The 23,136-nt window shown below is 50.1% G+C and overlaps 2 protein-coding genes and 1 long non-coding RNA gene across 8 annotated transcripts in view; 2 read left to right on the top strand and 1 right to left on the bottom strand.

Moving 5' to 3' along the window:
• Syt12 (synaptotagmin 12) overlaps positions 1-2,423 on the top strand; it is a 31,036-nt gene extending 28,613 nt beyond the window's left edge. For 2 of the 3 annotated variants that reach the window (XM_039092039.2, XM_039092090.2), the window contains one exon: positions 621-2,423. In XM_039092039.2, the coding sequence (XP_038947967.1) occupies positions 621-794 (174 nt within the window). In that variant the 3' untranslated portion in view covers positions 795-2,423. 3 annotated transcript variants of the gene reach the window in all.
• On the bottom strand, positions 1,372-8,183 carry LOC134483956 (uncharacterized). The gene is made up of 2 exons (XR_010061173.1): positions 8,059-8,183; positions 1,372-6,584 (listed from the first exon to the last, which is right to left on the bottom strand). It is a non-coding gene; the product is annotated as an uncharacterized LOC134483956 (long non-coding RNA).
• Positions 7,215-23,042, top strand: Rhod (ras homolog family member D). 4 transcript variants are annotated; one of them, XM_039108286.2, is made up of 7 exons: positions 7,215-7,554; positions 7,663-7,828; positions 13,246-13,401; positions 16,379-16,466; positions 17,105-17,214; positions 21,590-21,724; positions 22,115-22,715. In XM_039108286.2, exons 4-7 carry the CDS (start codon positions 16,424-16,426, stop codon positions 22,280-22,282), a joined length of 456 nt encoding a protein of 151 aa, XP_038964214.1. In that variant the 5' UTR covers positions 7,215-7,554; positions 7,663-7,828; positions 13,246-13,401; positions 16,379-16,423; the 3' UTR covers positions 22,283-22,715. The 4 variants fall into 4 exon arrangements, with proteins under 4 accessions (XP_038964214.1, XP_038964226.1, NP_001099793.1 ...); XM_039108298.2 differs by lacking the exon at positions 13,246-13,401; XM_039108296.2 differs by lacking the exons at positions 7,215-7,554; positions 7,663-7,828 and adding an exon at positions 9,198-9,331.
• Positions 23,043-23,136: the final 94 nt, after the last annotated feature.

The raw sequence follows: 23,136 nt of genomic DNA, 5'->3' as shown, positions 1-23,136 counted from the left end.
TCCTCTGGCCTCTCTGGGTACTGCATGCATGTGATGCATATATATACATGCAGGCAAACACTTACACACATTTAAAAACATTTTTTAACCAAAACAAACAAACAAACAAATAGCCTAAGTTCTAAGCTAGATATAGTACCATACACTTGTTATCTTACTACTTCAGATGCCACGTCAGGAAGATCAGGAATCCAGGGGCTGGGGATTTAGCTCAGTGGTAGAGCGCTTACCTAGGAAGCGCAAGGCCCTGGGTTCGGTCCCCAGCTCCAAAAACCAAGGGACACAAACCAAGGTCTTCTGCAAGAACAGCAAGAGTATTTAACTGCTGAGCCATCTTTTCAAACTCAAAAATAAAATAAATCTTAAAGAAAAAAGTGTCAAGGGACAGAGAAGTGAGAGGTGAGTTTTCAATCCTGCTGGGACTGTCACTTTTTAGCACTTAGCGAGGTCACCTCATAGCTGGCTATCCATCTGTAAGTAACTAGGACAAGTCTTTTCTTCCAAGTCAGATGGGAAGATTCAAAGAGCCGTATGCACCTCACAGGGCCTGGGAGCCTGGGGGCCAGGGAGAATCCTTCATCGGCTGCTGGTCCCAATCTTGCATCTCACCTTCTCCCCAGGACCTGTCTCTCCGAGTGACAGTGGCTGAGAGCAGCAGTGATGGCCGTGGGGACAACGTGGGCCATGTCATCATTGGGCCAGGGGCCAGCGGCATGGGCACCACACACTGGAACCAGATGCTGGCCACATTGCGCAGGCCTGTGTCCATGTGGCATCCAGTCCGGCGAAACTAACAGCCAGGGCAGGCCAAGTGGGCAGCCGAGCCTCCAGAGCCTCGCACCATCTCAGTTCTACCCAGCGATGCCCTCTCCATAGTCAGCTGGAGCTGTGAACACCAGGGCTTCCCCACCTCCCAGGGGGTCCTCATCAGCCATCTTGGATCCTCTGTCCAGACTGTCATGGAGGAATGGCTCTTCATCTGGGGACCCAGAGTAATTTCCCCACTGAGGACTACCTGTAGCTGGCTGGGGACCTACCAGACTGGCCAACTGCGTATTGAAGAGTCTTAGGAAGTATGTCCATTGGCCTGCAGAGGGATGTGGGCTTCAGCACTGGCCAACTCCCCTTCTGCTATTCTCCTAGAGGACAGCTGTTAATAAGTCTTGAGGGATAGCTCCTGTAATGACAGGGCTAAGATTAACAAGACGTAGCACTCAGGATGCTAGGAACTCAATATGCCCCTTTCCCATCCTGGTTGATTGGCTCAGTGCCAAGTAACAACCTGGGCAGATGAACTTAGAAAGGGGCCCTGAGGTCTGGGGTAACAGTGAGGATCTCTCAGATAAGGAGCTTCACTTTGAGGGTTGGAGAAAAAAAAAAAAAAACTTCCCAGATTTACCATGGGAGCCGTGGGGATCACGGTGAGCAGTCAAGCAATAGAAGACACAAACTAGCCCATCCCAAACACAGACTCTGCCCACTGCAGTGGACACAAGAAGAGGCCAAGAAACCAGACTCAACAGAAGCCAGTAGGCCACATGAAGGCTCCCCTGACCATCCACCCCTGAGGGAACCTGAAGTTCCCAGTGGCCCAGATCCAGATCCTTGTGTGGATCTGAAGCCAATGAGCACAGATTCACCAGTGTTGGCTGGTGTCCCTCTAGGCCAGGTTTCTCTTGAAAGTGTCAGGCAGATCTAAATCCAACCCTAGGAATAGTCAGCATCTTAAGTCAAGGTCCCTAAAGACAGGGATATCTAGCCTTAGTCTTGAGCCAGTAGGAACTCTGGGGAAAGTGGTGTTCGTAAGCAAAGGGCTGGGCTGTGCACCACTACCAGAATCACTCTTTGGCTCCCATCTGGTCAGAGTTAGTGAAGGGATCACATCGTAAGTGAGGTGCTGGCTGTCACTTGAGAAAGGCAGTTCTCCCAGAGAAATGGTGGCTTTTGGCTCCTTCTCTCTGGCACCTGAAGATTTAAAAGGATAGTGGACATAGAGTAGTGAGAAGAAGATTCTGGTCCTTGGCGCTATTGAATCATGGAGGCCCAGACGGAAGCAGGTCTAATCATACAGTCAATGACAAGGAGAAGGGTGGCTAGAATAGGGACACAGGTCAACAGGACACCAGCCACAACTGGACTCACTGAAGCCAGGCTTCTCACCCCGTGGTCAATATCAAGAGGTGAAAAATGGGCCAGGGATAGTGGTGGCTGTGCCAGGCCTTGTCATCTGGAAGCCCCAGACTCCTTCTAATCCAACGGCTTTGCAGGGCAGACCACACCCCCCACCTCCATCCCTTGTTCCTTCCTTCTATACTGCATGAGACGTTGACAGTGGCCCAGATGGCTGTGGTGGCAGCAGGAATGCTGCCTGGAATGATTCCTGAAACAAAATAAAACTGGGGCAGGAAGGAGGCTTACCGGGAGCCCGCTCAGCCTCGAGTCATTTTACTATCTTCACTGGAACATCCCTAAACCTTGGGCCCCAGACGGGTACCGTGTGCCATCCTTCCTCCATTACTGGCATGGGGACTATTTTCCATTTACATGGGAAGCTCTGAAGAGGGATCCCAGTACCAGGCCTGGTCGGGAAGGAAGGGGATGGGGAAATCAAGGAAGGCTTCCTGGTGGTGACACTGAGAAGTATTCCCAGTAACAGTACATCACGAGAGTCAGGAAGGGACAAACATTGGGCAGAGTTCTTTGCCTTACTAGCACACTAGGAGGGGATGGGGATAGGGACAGGGTGGGGAGGAGAACATAGTCCAAAGATGGGGAAAGAGGTCATCAAGAACTGGTGCTCAGGCTGCAGCCCGGAAGCACTTAAAGGCAGGCAACTATGGCACTCCCCTTGTAGAGATGTAGAAACCAGAGCTAGTAACATGTCTAAGATCACACAACAAAAAAGTCACAGATTTATGATCAACCTCAGGCTATGTGGCTGGAGAGCCCATGCTCTTGAAAGTTGTTGGGTTTTTTTGTTTGTTTGTTTGGTTTTTTTTTTTTCCAGAGCTGAGGACCGAACCCAGGGCCTTGTGCTTGCTAGGCAAGCGCTCTACCACTGAGCTAAATCCCCAACCCCGAGCCCATGCTCTTGACACCTAGAATACACAGTCTTTTTCCAATTCTTCAAAGTCCCTGAAGGCCAACTGAGAACCTTCTGGATCCCAGTGTACTTCTTTCTCTCCTTTTATTTCCCTGGGAGCTCATGAGCAAGCTAAGAATTCTCAGTGTCCCAGGAAGGGGCAAATGGTGCAGATCTGATCATATTCATTGTGCGCATGTATGGAATTCTCAAGAATAAATTTGTTCCCAAGACCGGGTTTCTCTGTGTAACCCTGGCTGTGCCTGTCACTGCCTCCTGAGAGCTAGGATGTGTACTACCACTGCCCAGCTTAAGAACAAAGAAAACTTGGGGTTGGGGATTTAGCTCAGTGGTAGAGCGCTTGCCTAGCAAGCACCAGGCCCTGGGTTCGGTCCTCAGCTCTGAAAAAAAACAAAACAAAACAAAACAAAAAAAAAAAAAAAGAACAAAGAAAACTTTAAATTCCCAGCATCCCCAGGAGGTCACAGGTCAGAGACCACAGACCAGTTAGTGCCCCATGTCTGGAGAACCATATCCTGGCAGAGATTTGAGGGGCTGAGGGAGGTGGGCTTTGATGGTACCAGTATCCTAGATGAGGCAGAAGGTCTTTGTCTGCTGGCAGGAGGGAACCAGGAAAGGGCTCCAATGGGGAGCTAATGTCCTGTAAGGGAAGTGAACAAGCATAGTTGCAGGCAGAAAGGGCTGAGCAAGGCAGAGCACCCAGCAATCTCTAGGTTTGGGGTTCAGTAGACAGCACTCAAAACATGAGGTGTTCTCTGGGCAGTGATGATGCACACCTTTAATCCCAGCCAGCACTTGGGAGGCACAGACAGGCAGATCTCTGTAAGTTGAGGTCAGCCTGGTCTACACGGTGAATTCCAGGACAGCCAAACCTGACAGCCAAATCCTGTCTTGAAAACCAACTAAACAAACAAACAAACAAAAAGGCGAGGGGTGCTCAGAGCAGGAGACATGGCTCAGAGGTCAAGAGCATCTGCTGCTCTAGCTGAGGACCCGGGTTTGGTTTCAAGCAGCCACACGGTAGCTCCCCAGTCTGGAATTCCAGTTCCGGAGGATCTGGTGTCCTCTAGCATGCGCCTGTGATTCACTTACATACATGCATGCAAAACACTAATACACGTAACACATAAAGTACCAATCAAATTGTTTTCTAAAAGAACAGAGGCACTATTGGAGAGAAAGCAGGGTGACTAGAGGATTACCCCCAACCCCATCATCTTTCATGATTCCCTTCACCTGTCTCTACCCACTTCTGACCCCTTTCCTAAGCTCCCATCTTTTCTCACCCTTTCCTCTTTCCTATTCCTCTGGCCCAGGTCTATGGGCCTGCCTTCAGAGTCCCAGGCCCCTCTCTCTACGAACGCACCCAAAAGGAAAGGTGTGGAGGTCAATTACTGACCCAGCACTGCCAGAGGCAGGCCTGCAGATACCCAGAGTGACAAGTTAATTATGAGAGTAAATGAGTGTCGAGACAGCCTCAGTGCTTCCTCCCTGTTCAGTGCACCCACCAGGAAAGCCTAACAGTAAGTAGCAAGGCAAGGAGGGGAAGCCAAATAGGAGGTCCATGCAGCAGGGCAGCTGCTTGGGTGGGGGCGTCTTCCAGGTCCTGTCCAGCAGGCCTGGACCTGCTGTGTGGGAAGTCATTGTACCCTAAGAGCCTCAGTTTCTACAACTGAAAATGGAGCATGTTGGACAAGTTAGCCCACAAGAGGTTCCTCGCCCCTCTGACTTTATGTTTTCATGTTTTAAAGATATTTTTTATTTTGTTTGTAGCTATTGCTTGAGTGTATGTGCACCGTGTGTCTGTCCCGTGTCCCCAGAAGACAGAAGAGGGCATAAAATACCCTGGAGCTGGAGTTACTGCTTGTGTGTTATCATCTGGTGCTGGGAACTGAACACAGGTCCTCTGTAAGAGCAACAAGTGCTCTTAGCCACTGAGCTGTCTCTCCACCTGCCCGACTCATTTTTAAGATACAGAGCCTCACAGGTCTAGAGGTGGCCTCAAATTCACTGTGTAAACCAAGCAGGGCGGCACACACCTTTAATCCCAGCATTTGGTAGGCAGAGGCGGGCAGATCTCGGAATTGGAGTCCAGCCTGGTCTACAGAGTGAGTTCCAGGACAGCCAGGGCTACAGAGAAACCCTATCTTAAAAAGACAAAAAGAAGAAAAACAAAAAACAAAAAAACAACTTTGTAGAGAAGGTTTCTCCTGCCTCTGCTTCCCACATGCTGTGATTAGAGACATTTGTCACCACCCTGGCAGAATTTTTGAAGGTTCTGTATGAACAAACTCTGAAACTCAGTGACTGGATTTGAGGCTTACCTCCTCCAACTGCCAGATGGACCTTCACCAAGCCATCTCTCCTCTTTGAGCCTCTTGTTTCTTCAATTTTCAAAGGTGCATAGGAATCATATGTCCTTCAAAAGACAGAATAAAATGCCACGTGCCAAGTGTCTGGCACACAGTAGGTGCTGGGTTTACGTGAGGGCAAAGCTTTGAGTGGCATATCAGGGCTGAGCTCAACGGCTTCCAAAATCTGATGATTGGAACTAAAGAGCGAAGGCGTGAAGTGCCCACACAAAGGCTTGGGGGAATGCACCCCAGATCAGGTGCGCCCTGCCAGCCTCCCCAAAGGCAGGACAAGTACCCCGCGCAAGCACCCAGTACCCTCCACGGCGAGGAACCCCAGGGGAAAGCCCAAGTAATGACCTGCAGAGAGCAGGGTGGCCACACAGTGGCAGTAAAGAATCATAACAAGCCTAACTGCAGGAGAAGGTGGAGCGGGGCAGAAGGTTAGCTTTGTCCTTAGAGAAGGAGAGGGTAGAAGGTAATGACTTCTCTGCAGAGCACGCCACACCTCTTGTCACGTGTTATGTGCACGCCTTCATCTCGTCTGTTTGCTTACCCATGTGCTTATTATTTATTTTTGAGTCAGGGTCTCACTACGTAACCCTGGCCTGGAACTTGCTATGTAGACTAGGCGGGCCTTGAACTCACAGAGAATCACTGTTGGAGTTACAGGCATGTGCCACCACAACGCTCAGCCATTTGGCCAGTTTTGTTTTCAAACCCCTTTTTCCTTCCTTCCCTTCTTCCTTCCTTCCTTCCTGCCCCCTCTGCTTCCTCTGCCCTTCCTCCCTCCTTTCTTCATTTATCCTTTTCTCTTCCTGTGTTTGTCCAGCCAGCCTGTCAATTAGACATAATATCCGGAACCACAGCTGGCGCCAGTCTGAGATAGTCTGGGGTACAGGAATGGGTCAGCTGTGGCCCCTGCCCTCGAGGTGGTCATGGCTCTGCTGGAGACCTGCAGCACAAATAACAACATTCCAGACGGATGCTGGCTCCACCTCCCTTGCCATTCTGAGGCCTGCAGGGCAGTCACATGCTATGCGGGGTTCATGAAGGAATCTCGGTTTGGGATTGATGGGGCCTGGAGGGGGCTGAGTCACAGGCCGGAAGTCAGCAGCAGCCACAATAAACTGAAAAACAGCAAACAGCACCCCAGTGAGGCCAACTGTGTGGCCACCCCAACCCACTCCAAAAATAAACTTCAGAAAAACAGTGTAGTCCAGAGTCCAGCAATGTCAGATTTGGGGAAATTCCTGGCTGCCAGGGCAGATGGCCATGGGTCAGTGACTGACTGATATGCCTCTCACAGGAGCCTGAACATGGACTGGACATGGTTAGACCAAGTCCTGGCTCTGGGACTTATTGGCCCAGCCCAAGCAGCTGCCTCCCTCTGGGGTTCAATCCCCAAGTCTCCAAATCAAGAAGCAGCAGCCTACCTTACATGTGAGAGCTGAGGGCAATAATGTATGAAAAGTGAGATTTGAGGACAGTCTTAGGGTCCCTCTTAAGAAGCCACCCACCCTCTTCAGTTTCCTTCTTTGTAAAATGGAGCTAGCAAATTCTGCCTCCTGGTGGACAGTCCCCGAATAGCAACTATCACCCTAACAGTATGTGCTGTTATTATTATGAGGTAAACAAAGAAACTGTAAAGTGTGACTGTTGTCAAGTGTGTCATTAGAGTGATTATCCCTATAGCAACCAAAGCCGCCTCTGCCTGACTCTCCGCTCCCTCCACCCTTGGTCTCGCTCCACCTGCCTCCCAGGCTGGCCTGATGACAGCAGCAGAGATGACTAGGCTGACAGCTGACTAGAGTGTTGGGGGGGTAGGGCCCCTCCTCACCACTCCTTTTATTGGGCATCCTGCTCAGCTACACACCCAGCTTCATGCCAAGTCCTGCCCAGCCCTGTGGCAGTTTCGGGGAAGGGGCATCCAAAAGGTGGAGCTGGGGAGGCTCCTTCCATGCAGCTGACCTCTGGCCCTGAGGGAAACTGGAAACTGCCTCCATGGGATACAGTGAGGATCAAATTGGGCTGAAGGTCATTTTCACCTGCCTAACTTTGAATAGAATGACAAAGGAGGAAGTTGTGACAAGTGTGGAGGTGGGAGGTGAAACCCCAAGACTTCTGACCATGTTCCACTTAGCTTCCATGTTAACCCCAGTCCCAGGTCTGGGGAGACAGGTGAGACCTTTCTCCCCTCTTTTTTAGACAGAACATCTAGCCCAGGCTGGCTTTAAACTCACTGTACAGCAAAAGTGACATGGAACTTCAGATCCTCCTGCCTGCACCTCGCCAGTTTTGGAATCAGAAGCATGTATCTCCACGTCCAGATTCTGTGGTGCAGGGAAGGAACCTAGGCTTTCCTGCCTGCTAGGTAAGTATTGTAGCAACAAAGCTACATTTCCAGCCCACTTATGCTCACTGAGAGTTAAAAAGAACAATCTGATCACAAAGAAGGATGCTAAGACTTAGAGAACAGTAGAATTTTTTTTTTTTAGAACAGTAAGATTTATTCCTGAAATCCAAAGTGCTCCACCATCCAGATACTAGCTCCTCAGCCAAGTCCCGCCCCCTGTCCTGTGGCTAAGTAAGGGGCGTGGCTACCTCGCTCCAGCCTCTTCCACGTTCCTTTTGAAACACCTCTGTTGCTTTTTCCTCAAGACTCTGCTCTCTTGTCCGAAGGTCCTCTACCCCAGATGAAGAGCCTCCTTTCCTTTCTCCTGTCCCCTGAGCGGGTAGAGGTTTTGATTAGAACAGTACAGGATCCCCAGACTCTAAGAAACTAAGGACCATCTGCACTGATTAAACATTATACCAAAAAACTGGAGAGATGGCTCAGAGGTTAAGAACATTGGCTGCTCTTCTAGATGACCCAGGTTCACCCACATGGTAGCCTATAATGTCTGTAACTCCAGGTCTTCCGAGTGCAGAGGACACCAGGGTGCCCAGACATACATGCAGATAAAACGCCCACACACGCAAAAAAAAAATATTATACTATATACTATAAGATCATCATACTATATATAATATAAACCATTCATGACATCAGCCATGTGCCAGAGCCAGTTTGAGCTCTACAGGTAGGTTCCACAGTTTTTTCCCTAGATCACTGGCTGCCTAGGTGAGACGCGTGGTAATTCACCTTCATTGAAGCTTCCTGGTGCTGGCTGAAGAGGTCCGGCAGTGACCCACAAGGGCATGCCCGGGCCACTTCCTTCTCATCTGGTCTACAATATCTGGAGAAGGTCCGCAAATAGCAGAAACTCATATTCATTCATTCATTCATTCATAAAAATCACCCCCCACTCATGGCAGAGAGTCCAAGTGCTTCCTCCTTCCCTGTCCCCAGCCTCTCTCCAGGTACTTGTCTACTTCTCTCCCACGAGCCCTAGGTGCCCTCTGGAGGCGTAGGTCTCCGCCCACCCCTGCGGCCTCAGTAACTGCACGCAATAGGTGCTGCAAAAGTCTTTCTTGAGTTGCTAGACAGGACTCCAGGAGACCGGACCCCAGGAGCGTCCACCCCTGGCCTGGCGCCGCAACCCCATCTTGTCCCCGGCTTCTCACCTGAGCTGGGTGTCCCCCGCCCCCCGGGCCGCCTCCTGCCCTGGCCGCCCCGCTCCCACTTCCTCCCGCCGCCCCGCCCCTTCCACATTCCTGTCCCGCCGGGCCAGCCCCGCGCCCGCCGCTGCCAGCCCGCCGCGTACCGCCTGCTGCTCCGCGCACCGCCGTCCGCCAGCCCGGGATGAACGCGTCCCAGACTGAGGGAGAGGAGGCGCCGCACAGCGGGCGTCCGATCAAGGTGGTCCTAGTGGGCGACGGGGGCTGCGGGAAGACGTCACTCATGATGGTCTTCGCCAACGGGGCCTTCCCAGAGGTGAGTGCCCTCACCCTTGGCTCTGTGCTGGGACACCCCTATGTGCGGGTCTGCTGAGAGCTGCCTCGAAAGTACCCAGCTCTAGCCTCCTAGCAGGGCCTGGGGTCGAAGGCAGAGTTTTTTAGATTTAACCAGTAGGAGCGAAGTGGGACTATTGGCACTTAGGGGGAGGGGTGTCACAGGGACTGAATTAGGCCACCTGGGGAAATAGCAAATCCTAAAAGAGCAATTGTTGTCACTACTTGGCGAAGAGTGTGAGGACTTTGGAGCTAGACTGGCAGCAGTAAAATCAAGTCTTTGCCTCTTATAGCCGTGTGCCTTTGGGCAAGTCCCTTACCTTCTCTGTGCCTGTTTCCTTAACTGCATGACAGGACTGACAGCCCCTACCAGAGCTTATAGAAGAGTGTGTGGATAGAGTCTGCGGGCTAAAAGGATCCACTGAAAGTTGATAAGTGATGGTCGTTGGGAGACACCACTTCTTCTCCAACCATAGCCACTATGGTACAAATCCACCTTAGAGAGGAAAACCGTAGAACACAGACCCTTCTCTGAAGAGCCCCATTCTCCTTATGCCTGGCTTCGACTCTAAGACTTAGTTTCTCAGAGCAACCTGATAGGGGAAAGGGAGTTGGGACAGTGAGGCTGAAGGCCGGTGGACAGCTCAGTGCAGTACCTTTGGCTCTCTAGGCTTGTCACTGTGAGGACAGACTGTCCAAACAGCTCAGTCGAGCCCATGAACAGGACAGTGGCTGAGCCCTCTTTCTGTGCCTCCACGAGGAGTGGGGGTCCTGGGTGTCTGTGTTTGCCTTCAGCAGCGCGTCTTCCTCTCCTGTCCCTACATCCTTCCAGCCCCTGGGATCCTGCAGAGGTGGGTAGTCTGATGGAAGAGGACAAAGACGCTGATCTGGCAAATAGGGCACAGTCTTGCTTGCTACCCTAAGACCACTGAGCTACTGGCTTTTATGATGTTTTTTTAATATGTTTTTACTTTAGTGGTTTCTGTTTTGTTTTTGAGACAGGATATTACTGTGGAGGCTTTGAATGCTCAGTCCTTCTGTCCCTCGGTCTGAGGATTGCTGAGATTACATGTATGTGCTACCATACCCATCTCAGAGCCTTTGGTTTTGTGGTTTGCAAAGCTGACATCACCTCCTTTGACCAGTTACACAGTTGTTGGGGTTTTTGGGGGGTGTTTTTTTTTAAGTATAGAAGATGTTTTCCAGGTACTGCCCATGGGAACCCAACCATCGTGGGAACCAGGGGATCGGAGAAGGGCACCGAAAGGCGGAGATGTGGGGGAGGTCTGGCTTCCCTGTCCTGAGTCAGACATTCTAGATGGTGGCATTGACAGCAAGGGTCATACCAATTTCATAGGACACCTTTAAGTCCATGAACTGGGTACGGTTTCGTTTGTTAGTTTGTTTTGGGATTTTTTGTGGTTTTTCGAGAGAGGGTTTCTGCCCTAGAACTTGCTCTATAGACCAGGCTGGCCAACGCCTCCCAAATGCTGGAATTAAAGGTGAGTGCCACCACTTGAGAGGCTCATGAACTAATGTTTTACAGTACACACTGGGGTGACAAAAGACCAGAGTGGTCACCAGGAGAGTGGACCAACCTTGTCCTTAGTCTTCCTTTGTCTAGGAAGTCCCTGGCATGAGAGAGGGCTCTTTTTAATTATATTTTAGTTAGTTAGCAAGTTAGTTTTCTTTTGAGACAAAGTCTCTGTATGTGGTCTATATTCTTCTCAAATCAACGATCCTCCTGCCTCTGCTTCCATAGTGCTGGGACTATGGGTATGAAACACCACTATTAGAGACAGGGTTTCTCTGTGTGTGTAGCCCTAGCTGTCCTGGAATTCAGGACAGAACAGACAAGGCTCAAACACAGAGATGCCTGCCTCTGCCTGGGATTGCAGGTGTGTGCTGCCGCTGCCCGGCTGGTTTGTTGAAATAAGGTCTTGGTCTCAAGTGGTTCAAGCTGACCTCGGGTTCAATATATAGCCAAGGATTTCTTCTAACCTCCTTGCCTCCACCTCCCAAGTGTTGTGATTGCAAGCAGAGTCTTTTAAGGAGAACATGGGGATAGCTCTGATCTGGGGTTCAAGTCACCTTGTCCTCTCCCTGGGGCACTCCATGACATCGGAAGCCAACTCTGCTGTCTGTCAGCCTCAGTCTCTTCTGCCTCAGGCTGGAAGCTTAGGTTCCTGTCTTCCAGGGTTTTTGCCTGCTTTAAAGCTCAGAGGAGAGGGTGGCTGGAGAAGCCTCTGTAATCTTCATTGACTGTAGTCCAACTTCAAGTTTACAGCCGAAGGGGCAAAATAGAGCTTATGGGGCAAGGAGAGACTTCCCCAAGAAGTCTCAGGTGGCACTGAGAACACAGCCATTCTTAGTGGCTTACAAGACAGGGACAGGAGGTGAAAGAAAGCACTCACCTGCAGAACTCTTCAAGTCTGAAGTCCTCAGACTGTTACAGTTTCCACAGGTGTCCTACCTGGGGAACCCTGTCCTCATTCTGTAATGCTCACCTATCTGTGAACCCCAAGAGGGCAGGACCACTGCTGAGTCATCTCTGTCCTGGGTCAACCCAAGCCAGTCCTGTGTCTCTTGCTGAACAAAACAGATAAGATTAGGCATTTCTGCCTGGGGGACGGGGCAAAGAACACCACAAAAGGTATAGATAAAGTCACATTCCAAAGTAAGAGGTTGGGTAGTGACACTTGTCAGTGATGCAGCCAACAAAGCCCCTTCCAGCTCACCGCCCTGTCTGATGTCAGGAGCAGGAATTGGTGACCTCAGAAAAGGCAGGTGGCCGGAGTGGCTCCTGAAGACACATAGGATCAGCTCTACTTCTACCTTGCCCAGTTCCCTCACAGCCTCTTGAAGTTACTAAGGTTGTGGGAGTCAAGAGAAGAGTTTAGAGAGCAGTGGGCTGTGGCCACTTCACAGGCATTTGTGAAACACTAGCCTGTGTCTTCCAAGAGCTTTGTCATAGGCCCTCAATGGAGTGTGGGTGGCCACACCGGGATCTCTAATGCAGAGGTGACTATCTTCAATGACAGTCTTTGCTCTAGGGCAGAGGCCAGAGACTAGAGTTGGTGCCTTAATTAGGGTTTTATTGCTGTGAAGAGATCCCTTGACCAGGAAACTCTTCTAAAGGAAAACATTTCACTGGGGCTGGCTTAGCCTCAGAGGTTTAGTCCATTAGGAAGCATGCAGTATAAAGTCAGGCATGGCGCCGGAGAAAGAGCTGAGAGTTCTATTGCTTGATCTGAGGACAGCAGCAGGAGACTGTGCACCACACTGGGTGTAGCTTGATCATAGGAGACCTCAAAACTCAAGCCCACAGTGACACACTTCCTCCAACAAGGCCACACCTCCTAATAGTGCCATTTCCTATAAGCCAAGCATTCAAATAAAAGAGTCTGTGGGGGCCAAACCTATTCAAACCACCACCAGTGGAGATGGGAAGGGAAATTTCCAGAGGGATGGGCAGGGCTGGTGTGGACAGTGTCAAATAGGTGACTAGTGACCATAAATGCTGGACCAGGTCTTCACTTTTCACTTTGCTTCCGAGGTGACACTCTTACTCTTTTTTTTTTTTTTTCTTTTTTTCAGAGCTGGGGACCGAACCCAGGGCCTTGTGCTTGCTAGGCAAGCGCTCTACCACTGAGCTAAATCCCCAACCACGACACTCTTACTCTTAACCAGTAATAGTACAGGCCCAAGGCCATATGCGGCTGGTAGTTAGAGAACTGGGGTCCTAGGCTGAGCTCATTTGATCTCAATGCCTAGCTGTCCTCATACTACCCAGTAGGAAAAATGCCCAAGGGAAGAGCATGTACAGTGGGGCAGGGAGGCCTGAGCCCTTGTCTGTTCCTTTCTGTGCCCCATGCTGTCTTCTCCATCTTTCTCCAGGTGCCTACTCTTCCTTGTACTGCATGCCTCAGGTGCCCAGGGAGCATGCTGACCTGTCTCTATGATTGCCCTCCCCGCTGGCCAGAGCCTGACTCAGAAGACTGGCAGGCAGTCTGGCCATCAGACAGGCAGGCACGAAGTCCTCCTGAGTCATAGGCAAGTAGGAGCCCTGCCTAGCATGGGAAAGGAAGAGACTAGGGATCTCCATGCTATGACCCTACAAGCCAGCCCTGACCAAGTGATATTAGGGGACCAAAATATAAGAGGTCGAGCCTGGAATGATGGCTCAGGCCTGTCATCCTATCACTCAGAAGGCTGAGGCAGGAAAGCTGCAGTTAAGTTGCAAGCCATTCTGAGCTATAGTTAGAACTTATCTTACAAAGAAAGGGGAGAGAGGGAGAGGGAGATGGCTTAGCAGGGAAACCTGAGTTCCAGCCACAGGACTCACATAGTAGGAGAACGCAGACCTGAGGGTTGTTCTCAGACCTCTACGTGGGTACTCTGGCATGTGTGCCCCCCCCATAAATGTAATGAACAACAAACAAATGGGGGCTAGGGACAGAGCTCAGGGGCTAGAGTGCTCACTTGGCATACATAAGGTCCTGGGTTCGAACTCTACCGTCACATAAACTAGGTGTGGTGGTGCCTGTCTGTGTTTGCAGGAGATGGAACCAGGAGGCTCATAAGTTCAAAATGTTCCTTGGCTACATGAGATCCTGGTTCAAATAATAAACCAATAACAAGACCAGGAGGTCACAGTCGCTCACAGCAAAAGGCTGCAGATGTAGCAGTTTGGCAAACTGCAGTACCTGTGGCTCAGGCCCTGTTCTGGAAAGGTTCCTAGCTTTTGATTTAGCTATCAAACCTGTCACATTCACTCTTCAACCATTGTAGAGAGGGTGTACCTCCAAATCTGGGATACAAGCAGATAGATATGGGGCTTTGGGAGGAGCAGAAAAGAGAAGAGTCCCAGCTCTTTCTGAGCCAGGGAGGTCCAGTGGACAAGTCTAGGGTGGGATAGGGGACCGTCTTAATTAGGGTTCCTATTGCTGCTATGAAACACCACGGCCAAAGAGGAGGTTGGGGAGGAGAGGGTTTACACTTCCATAATGCTGTTCATCATCGAAGGAAGTCAAGCAGGGCAGAAATGTGGACGCAGGAGCTGATACAGAAGTCATGGAGGGGTACAGCTTTACTGATGCCTTCCCCTGGTTTGTTCAACCTGCCTTCTTAAAGAACCCAGGACCACAAACCCAGGGATGGCACCACCCAAGGAAATGCTCTACAACTGGATCTTACAAAGGCATTAAGGTTCCCTTCTTTCAGATAACTCTAGTTTATGGTCAAGTTGACATGAGACTAGCCAGCACAGGGGAGGATCAGGAAAGTCAGGCTGAGACAGGGAATGTGTGGGCGGAATCCAGATTTAGGAGGTTTGAGAGGAGCCACACATGGTGGTCTGGGTCTCTAATTCCAGTATTCAGAAGGTGAAAGCCAAAGAGGATATAAGCTCTAATTGAGACTGGGCTACATGGCAAAAGCCCATCTCAAAAAGAAGCTTCCCCACTGCCAAACAAAAAAAAAGCCAGGCATAGTGGTGGATGCCTTTAATCCCAGCACTCACGAGGCAGAGGCAGGTACATTTCTATATGTTCTAGGCCAATCAGATCTTTATGGCAAGTTCACGGCCAGTCAAGGTCACACAGTGAAACCATGTCTCAAAAACTCAAAACAAAGGGGGGTGAGGAGGGTGTCTGGAGAGATGACTCAGTCCTGACACTCTTGCAGAAGACCCAAGATTCGCATGGCAGATCTAACTGTTGATAAACTCCAGTTCCAGGGGATCTTCTGCCTTCTTCTGACCTCCTGGGCACACGGCACACATGTAGTGCACATACATTCATGCAGGCAAAACATTAAATTTTTTTTTAAAGGATGCGGGTATGCTAATCTCAGTACTTGAAAGGCAGAGGCAGGTGGATTTACATAGTGAGGTCCAGGACAACCAGGGCTATAGAGAGAGACTGTCTCAAAAGAAATAGATCATCTTTAGAAAAGAACTGTTCTGTGGCTGTGAAGAGACACTACAACCAAGACAACTCCTTTTGTTGTTTTGGGACAGGGTTTCTTTGTGAAGCTCGTTATCCTGAAACAAGTGCTGTGGACCAGGCTGGCCTTGAAGTCACAGAGAAGGCTTGTGCCACCACCACCAGGCTGACGAAGGCAACTCTTATAAAGGAAAGCATCTAATTAGGGGCTGGCTTACAGTTCGGAGGTTCAGTCCATTATCATCATGGCAGGGAGCATGGGTGTACATAGGCAGGCATGGCACTGGAGCAGTAACTGAGAATTCCACGTCCAGATCTGCAGGCAGCAAGAACAACAGGCCTGGTCAGACTTGGTTGTAATCTCACAACTGAAGAGGCTGAGGAACGAGGACTGCCATCAATTCAAGTGTAGTCTAGGCTGGCAAAACCCCAACTCAAAGGAAAAAAAGTCAGGAGCGGTGGGATGTTCCACACCTTTAATCCTAACATGGAGGGGCTGGCGAAGGAAGAATCAGGAATCAGAACCAGCCTGGGGTTTATAAGAATCTATGTAAAATAGAAGGAAGGGAGTAAAGGAGACCTCAGAAATTGGGAGCCTGAGCTCCCCAAGACAGACTGAGTCCTGTTTAGTACAGGCCCCTCAGTGCCTGGAGCTAGGCCTGGAGAAAAGGCTAAGGTTTGCTACATGAATATCTGAATGAACAGGGGAAGAAGTGGTGTAGGCTAATGTCTTCCCAGGAAGAGGGAAGACCTCAGGTGAAAGCTCACAGGGGGTACTGGACAAAGCTAATGCCAGTAGGTGTGTATGGCTTGCTTGTTTTGTACCAGACTGTGTGCCTAGCACCTGCCTCCTTAATGTAATGTTCTACTGTGCTCGAGGGACTTCAGCCTTCCCGGTTATGAAACATGACAGAGGAGGATGGGACCCTCCTGGCATCAAGCCTTCCCCCAAGACTGGTCACTGAGACACTGGGGGCCTTCTCAGAAACAACTACAGGGAGGGGTGTTGTGTAGGCATTCCTGAGGGTCTGGCTTGCCCCAGGAGCCGCAAAAGCTTCCTTAACTCTGTCCTCTTTCTTCTTCAGAGCTACAACCCCACGGTGTTTGAGCGCTATAACGCCACTCTGCAAATGAAGGGTAAACCTGTGCGCCTCCAAATCTGGGACACAGCCGGTAGGTGTGGGGCTTCAGGGAAGGCAGGAAAGAGAAGGGGAGCCCCAGTGGCTTCTGAACCAGGAGGCCAGCCAGTCTCTAGAGAACAACACTGGCAGTAGGAGGGGCCCGAGGAAACTCAACCTTTCACCTGCATGTGCCCATTTCCCCTGCCCAGGGTGGGTCAAAAGGTAGGCTGGTCCTGGCCTCCTAACCTTTCTACCTGGAATTTATCTTCTCTAAGACCTCCTGACCTTGGCCTGTGGCCCCCAGCCTCCTCGCATGGTCTATACATGGGTTAGCTCAAAACTAAACTCAGTGAGACCCAGAAGCCCCCTTATATTCAACCTGCTCAGACTCCCCTTTGTTGGTGTCATATCCGCCCTGGCCCTCACTGCACAAGCAAGAGTAAAGCAGGTTCCTAAGCCTGGCGGCTGCACACTCACCCCTTGAATAGGATCTTTCAGCCATGGCTTCTCCAGGCCAAGGCTGCCACAAGCAAGCCAAGTAAGAGCCACTCCAAGGGGACATACACATGAGGTACAAAACTTGACCCTACCCTCTAAAAAGCCCAGGTCACCAGGTGACCTCTCCCTGGTGTTAGAGGCACTGAGGGCAGGCAGGAGGACCAGAGGCAGTGACTCCTCTCCTTTGCCTAGGGCAAGATGACTATGACCGCCTCCGGCCCTTGTTCTATCCTGATGCCAATGTCTTGCTCCTCTGCTTCGATGTGACCAATCCAAACAGTTTTGACAACGTCTCCAACCGGGTAGGTGCTGGGGTGATAGAGGGCATAACGTCCATCTCCAGGCCGCTGCTCATCACTCTTTACCCTGTCAGCTGTCAAAACTTGGCAGGCCTGGGGCTGGGCTGATGGGTCAGTGGATAAGAGGGTGTACTGAACTAGCTGGGCACCGGCCTTTAATCCCAACACTAGAGAGGCAGAGGCAGGTGTGTTTCTGAGAGTTCGAGGCTAGCCTGGTTTATATAGTGAGTCCCAGGCCATTCATGGATTCACAATGAGATGAAATGAGAGAGAGAGAGAGAGAGAGAGAGAGAGAGAGAGAGAGAGAGAGAGAGAGAGAGAGAGAGAACAAGCAAACAAGCACCTGTGTGTGGGAGAGCTCACAGCCACCTGTAACTTCAGCTACAGGGATTCTGACACCCTCTTCTGAACTCTACAAGCAAATACGTGTGCATATACATTATGGCTCAGTTAAGAGCACCCGTTCCCAGCACCCATGTGGTGGTTCACAACCATGCATAGCTCTGGCTCCAGAAGATCAGACATCTCTTTTGAACTCTATGAGCATCAGACATGTATGTGGTGCATTTACATACATGCAGGCAAAATACTCATAACTATATAATAAACTAAATTTTTTAAAAAGATTTATTTATTATATGTGAGCACACTGTAGCTGTCTTCAGACACACCAGAAGAGGGCATCAGATCCCATTACAGATGGTTGTGAGCCACGATGTAGTTGCTGGGAATTGAACTCAGGACCTCCGGAAGAGCAGTCAGCATCTCTCCAGCCCCTATATTGTTTAAGTATATGGCCTGGAGATGACTCAGAGGTTAAGAACACTGGCCGCTCTTCCAGAGGATCCCAGCGCCTGCACAGTGGTTTATAACTGCCTAAGCCCCGCTCTTCCGGAGGACTCCAGCGCCTGCACAGTGGTTTATAACCGCCTATAACCCCTGTTCTAGGGGCTCTGATGTCCTCTTCTGGCATCCACAGGCACAGTGGTGCACAGATGACCACAACATTAAAAAATAGAAGAAGAAAAAAGTGCCAGGATGGTGGCACATGCCTTTAATGCCAGTACCCAGGAGGCAGAGGCAGGCAATCTATAGGAGTTTGAGGCCAACCTGGTCTACACAGTGAGTTATTCATAATGAATTCAGGGACTCATAGTGAAACCCCTGTCTAAAAACAAAAAATTAAAAGAACAAACAAAACAGCTTGGCAGGCCTTAGATGTGCCTGGGTTAGATAGATACATAGGTAACGTGAGACCCGGAACAAGATAGCAACTTGTCCGGGGTCACATAGAAGGGTCACTCGGGTCTGTGTTGTGACTCTCACTCCAGAGGCTCCTTGCCTGTCCTCAACTATAGGCTGGAACACTGGTTTTTCCCTTCTGACTCTGCTGAGAATGCTGGGTGACTCAGAGGCTGTCTCCTAGCCTAGGCCTGCTGGAAGTCATGTGAACTATAAAGTCCAGTTCTAGCAGCTCTTGCCAGTCCACTCAGTTTCTTCCATTGCTGGTAGTCAGTGGCCTCTCATGCTGCCCTAGAGTCAAGAGGGCTTCCCAAGACTACCCTCAAGGATCACAGAGGCAATCCTCCGAGTTCTTCTCCAACCATGGCACAGCCCCTCACCCGCTGCTTGCCAAGGCCTTCACACAAGCAACACATGGCCAGGTTCCCTTGGGCAGTGACAGTATTAGGAAGGACAGCAATAAGGATATGGCAACAACAGCATTAAGAACTTGTCATGTTTTCAATAAAAGGGGAAAGAGATCATAGCATTCAAAAAAGGAAAAAAGAAAAAACAAAAACCTTGCCACCCCTGGCATGGTAACAATCCCAGAACTCAAGGAGGAGAAGGACAGGCAGGAGGGTCCCTGTGAGTCTGAAGCCATCCACCTTTGTCAACGAGCCAGGAATACACAGTGAAACCCTGTCTTGAAAAGGTAAAAAGAAGGTGGCATTCACATGAGTATGTGTTAACTTATTGTCCTGATGACCACATAGAGTCAAGGTGCTGTCCTTCTTGGGTCATTGTCTATTAAAGTGGCAAATCTGGGTTTGTAGCCTAGGCAGTCAGTTACATGCATTCCTCAGAGCGCACCTCTGCAGCAGGCCCTTATGGGCATTGGGAAGGGGAAGGAGAGTGGTGCCTATGATGCAGTGGAAACAGTGGGTAGACTCTGAGTTCTCCCAAGGCAGAGCCCCAGGATCTGCTGATCGATTGCAGGCAGATAAGAGAGAAGCTGGACCACAGCAAGCAGAAGTCAGTTACTTCTTCCCCAGGGTAAGGAGCAGTTGCGATAGGGTGGAGTTAAACAGGCCTATGGGAGCTGGAATCTGCAGGTCCCCTGTAGGGAGTGTGGGGTGGCCTGGAGAAATCACTGAGGAGCCACCAGTTGGGTAGGGAACAGCCTACCACCTGAGGACCTGAGGAGGCCACCCAGGGAACCAGACCAGCTAGTGAAGAAGAGAGCCAATGGAGAGCAGGGGCAGAATCTGGAGAACTGGGACAGCCGGAAGAGCAGGTCCTGAATCCAGTGCAGGCTGCTCTAAGGGAAGTGATCCTGTTGTCTGGGGCCTCCCAGGCTTAGCCCAGCCAGCTGGGGTCTCACAGTTGGGCACAGTGGAGCCACCCCAAAGCCCCTTCCCAAGGACAGACTTGGTGAACAGTGAGTATGAAGAGACTGCCTGGGCTCCATTTAGTTCCAGGACCCAGAGAATTTTGGCAGCTTTTCCTGAGTGGCCTACCAGTCACGTACACCTGAAGATGAGAAACCTCCTCTAGATCTCTGGTGCCCCGGATGTGTGGTCAAGGCTAAAATCATTTACCCTAGTGTTCTTCTGGGGGCCCTTCCTCCTGTTGAGGCAAACACAAGGTCTTCTATGTGCCCTGGCTGGCTTTGAACTCAGAGATCTGCCTGTCTTTGACTCCTGAGTACCTGCGTTAATGGGGTTAAAGATGTATTATGTCACCACACCCAGAAAGCTTGTTTTTTTTCCCCCTCCAACACAGAATTTCTCTGCCTAACCCTGGCTATTCTGGAATTCACTGTGTAGACCAGGCTAGCAAACTCACAGAGATCCTCCTACTTCTGCCTCCCAAGTTCTGGTATTAAAGCTCTGTGCCACCATATCTGGCTTAGCTACTTTTTTTTTTTTTTTTTTTTTTTTGGTTCTTTTTTTCGGAGCTGGGGACTGAACCCAGGGCCTTGCGCTTCCTAGGTAAGCGCTCTACCACTGAGCTAAATCCCCAGCCCCAGCTACTTTTAAATAAATGCATATCTGGCCCATTTTCAAAGGTAACCAAAGAAGCCTTTACCTTGCTGAAGTCAGAAGGAAAAGCTGGACTCTGACACCCCCTCCCCCCAATTAGGCTCAAACCCCTCTGTTCCTAATTGTGTGATCAACCATAAGTTATAAAGTCCTCTATGTCTAACTATATAATGAGCTCAACTACAGAATCTGCCAGCAGGGCATGAAAGTACACATGGGGGAAGGGGAGACAGCTCCGAGGTTAAGAGCATTGGCTGTTCTTCTACTGAGTTTGACTCCCAACACCCACATAACAGCTCACAGATGCCTGTAACTCCAATCCCAGAGCGTCAGAAGCCACTTCTACCTCCAAGGGAACCAGGCACATGTATATCTTGTACAGATACACATGCTGACAAAAGGCTCCTACACATTGATACTGTTTCAAAAAAGAAAATTATTGCCAGGCATGGTGGCACGAATTTTAATCACAGCACTGGGAAGCAAAGACAGGCAGGTCTGAGTTTGAGGCCATTCCAGTCTACACAGTGAGTTCCAGGATAGCCAGGGATATGTAGAAAGACCCTGTCTCAATCAATCAATCAATCAATCAATCAATTGATAAATAAATAAATATGAAGGAGGAAGGGAAAGGAAGAGAGATGCTGGTGGTAGTGATGTATAGCTTTAATCGCAGCACTCAGGAGGCAGAGGCAGTCAGATCTCGGGGATTTCTAGGCCAGCCTGGTCTACAGAGTGAGTTCCGGGACAGCCAGAGCTACACAAAGAAACTCTGTCTTAGAAGGAAAAAAAAAAAGGAAATTATTATTTACACATTTCTGTTTCCTTGAGCCACTGTCTTAGGCCTTTGTAGTTGAGGATGGTCTTGAATTTCTAGTCTTCCTGGCTTCACTTCCCAAATGCTGCAATTACAGGTCTGGTTTATTCGGTGCCATAGATCTAACCCAGGGCTTTGTGCATGCTAAGCAAGCACTCTACCAACTGAGCTACATCCCGAATTAGAGCATGGGGAATTTTCAGTGAGAACCTGTACTGAGTACACTGATAGAGCAAAGAGTTTCTCACTGAAGGTCAGAACCCCAGTGACTCACACACAACCCTTTTCCTTGCAGTGGTACCCAGAGGTGACCCATTTCTGCAAGGGGGTGCCCATTATTGTTGTGGGCTGCAAGATAGACCTGCGTAAGGACAAGGTGCTGGTGAACACACTTCGGAAGAAAAGACTGGAGCCGGTGACCTACCACAGGGTAGGTAGGAAGCTAGCTGTGGATGAGAGGCATTTGGGGAGGGAACCTCAGGACACCTCTCTGCTATGCCAGGCATTTAGCACTCAGGGTCTTGGAGGGCGTCAGCAGTCAGGAAGGGTCAGCACTTGGAAACAGAACCCAGAATACTCAAGGAGTTCTGACAGGACAGATAAGTAATATGTATAGCACAAATGAGACCAAGGTCCATGTTATTTTCGACCCTTCTTTGCAATACATGGATTAGTTACCCACTGAGGGTGCCCTAGAGAAGCCCCGCTTCCTACTATTGTCCTCAAGACTCCTGGCACAGTCAGAAGGGCTACAGCAAGACCAAGTGTGAGTTTCACCCCACATCCCAAACTCATAGTAACTCCCACTGCTCTTTGGCAGGGCCATGATATGGCAAGGTCTGTGGGAGCAGTGGCCTATCTCGAGTGTTCAGCTCGGCTCCATGACAACGTGGAAGCCGTCTTCCAGGAAGCAGCTGAAGTGGCTCTCAGCAGTCGCAGTCATAACTTCTGGCGGCGGATTACCCAGAATTTTTGCGTGGTCACCTGACTGGTTTGGAACTCACCTTGCCTTCCGATTTACTCAGCTGGAGAAAGACCCAGGAGCAGACCTTCTACTCTGTTGACTGGGATGGACCTAGTCCCCAGGCTGAACTGGTAGAACCACACAGCCACAGATGGACTCCACTGAGGCCTGGCCCCTGGACAGAGGAATCCTGGATTGAGGAAGAGGGTTCCCAGACCCTTAGCTCTGGAACCATTAACAGACTCCCTGTGCCCAATCCTGGACCTGCATCATGAGTGGGAGGTCTGTGTGGTCTGATTTGGCGCCACCTTGTGGCTATTCTCTGAGTTATAATATATCTACAGGACCCAGGGTTCCTGAGACCAACCTGCCCAGGCTAACACGCTGCCCTGCCGTGTCCCTGATCATCCTCTTCATCCCATTGATAAGTGTAACAACTAAAATGGCATCACTTGTTCTTAGTGTCCTGACTCTTGCTTCAAAGCATTTTTGCATCCTACTAGGTAGGAAAGAGCCCACCTAGACCCTAGGGTGGAACTGTTAGGATCCAAACCTTACTTTATCACTTCCAAGACCTTGACAAAGTTCTAGGCCTCAGCCTCATCTGTAAAATGGCCAATCAGAAACGGGGTTGGGGATTTAGCTCAGTGGTAGAGCGCTTGCCTAGCAAGCGCAAGGCCCTGGGTTCGGTCCCCAGGTTCGGTCCCCAGCTCCGAAAAAAAGAAAAAAAAGAAAAAAAATTACGTCAAGCATGAGCAAAGCATGAGCAAAAGTCATGAGGACTGCATATGCAGAGCTTAGCAGGTGCCTGGCATCAACGGTGTGTTCTCTCATTTGTCTACTATGTTAATAGATTTCTCCAGAAACAGAACCAGTGA

This window comes from Rattus norvegicus, chromosome 1, assembly GCF_036323735.1.
Source record: "Rattus norvegicus strain BN/NHsdMcwi chromosome 1, GRCr8, whole genome shotgun sequence".
NCBI lineage: Eukaryota > Metazoa > Chordata > Mammalia > Rodentia > Muridae > Rattus > Rattus norvegicus.
The sequence above is the reverse complement of the archived record's forward strand: the minus strand, read 5'-3'. Positions and strand labels throughout refer to the sequence as shown.

Coding starts and splice junctions, on each gene's coding strand:
- Rhod (NM_001106323.1), top strand. CDS start 9,200: ATGAACGCGTCCCAGACTGAGGGAGAGGAGGCGCCGCACAGCGGGCGT. Junction 16,467..17,104: donor CCAAATCTGGGACACAGCCG/GTAGGTGTGGGG, acceptor TCCTTTGCCTAG/GGCAAGATGACTATGACCGC. Junction 21,725..22,114: donor AGCCGGTGACCTACCACAGG/GTAGGTAGGAAG, acceptor GCTCTTTGGCAG/GGCCATGATATGGCAAGGTC.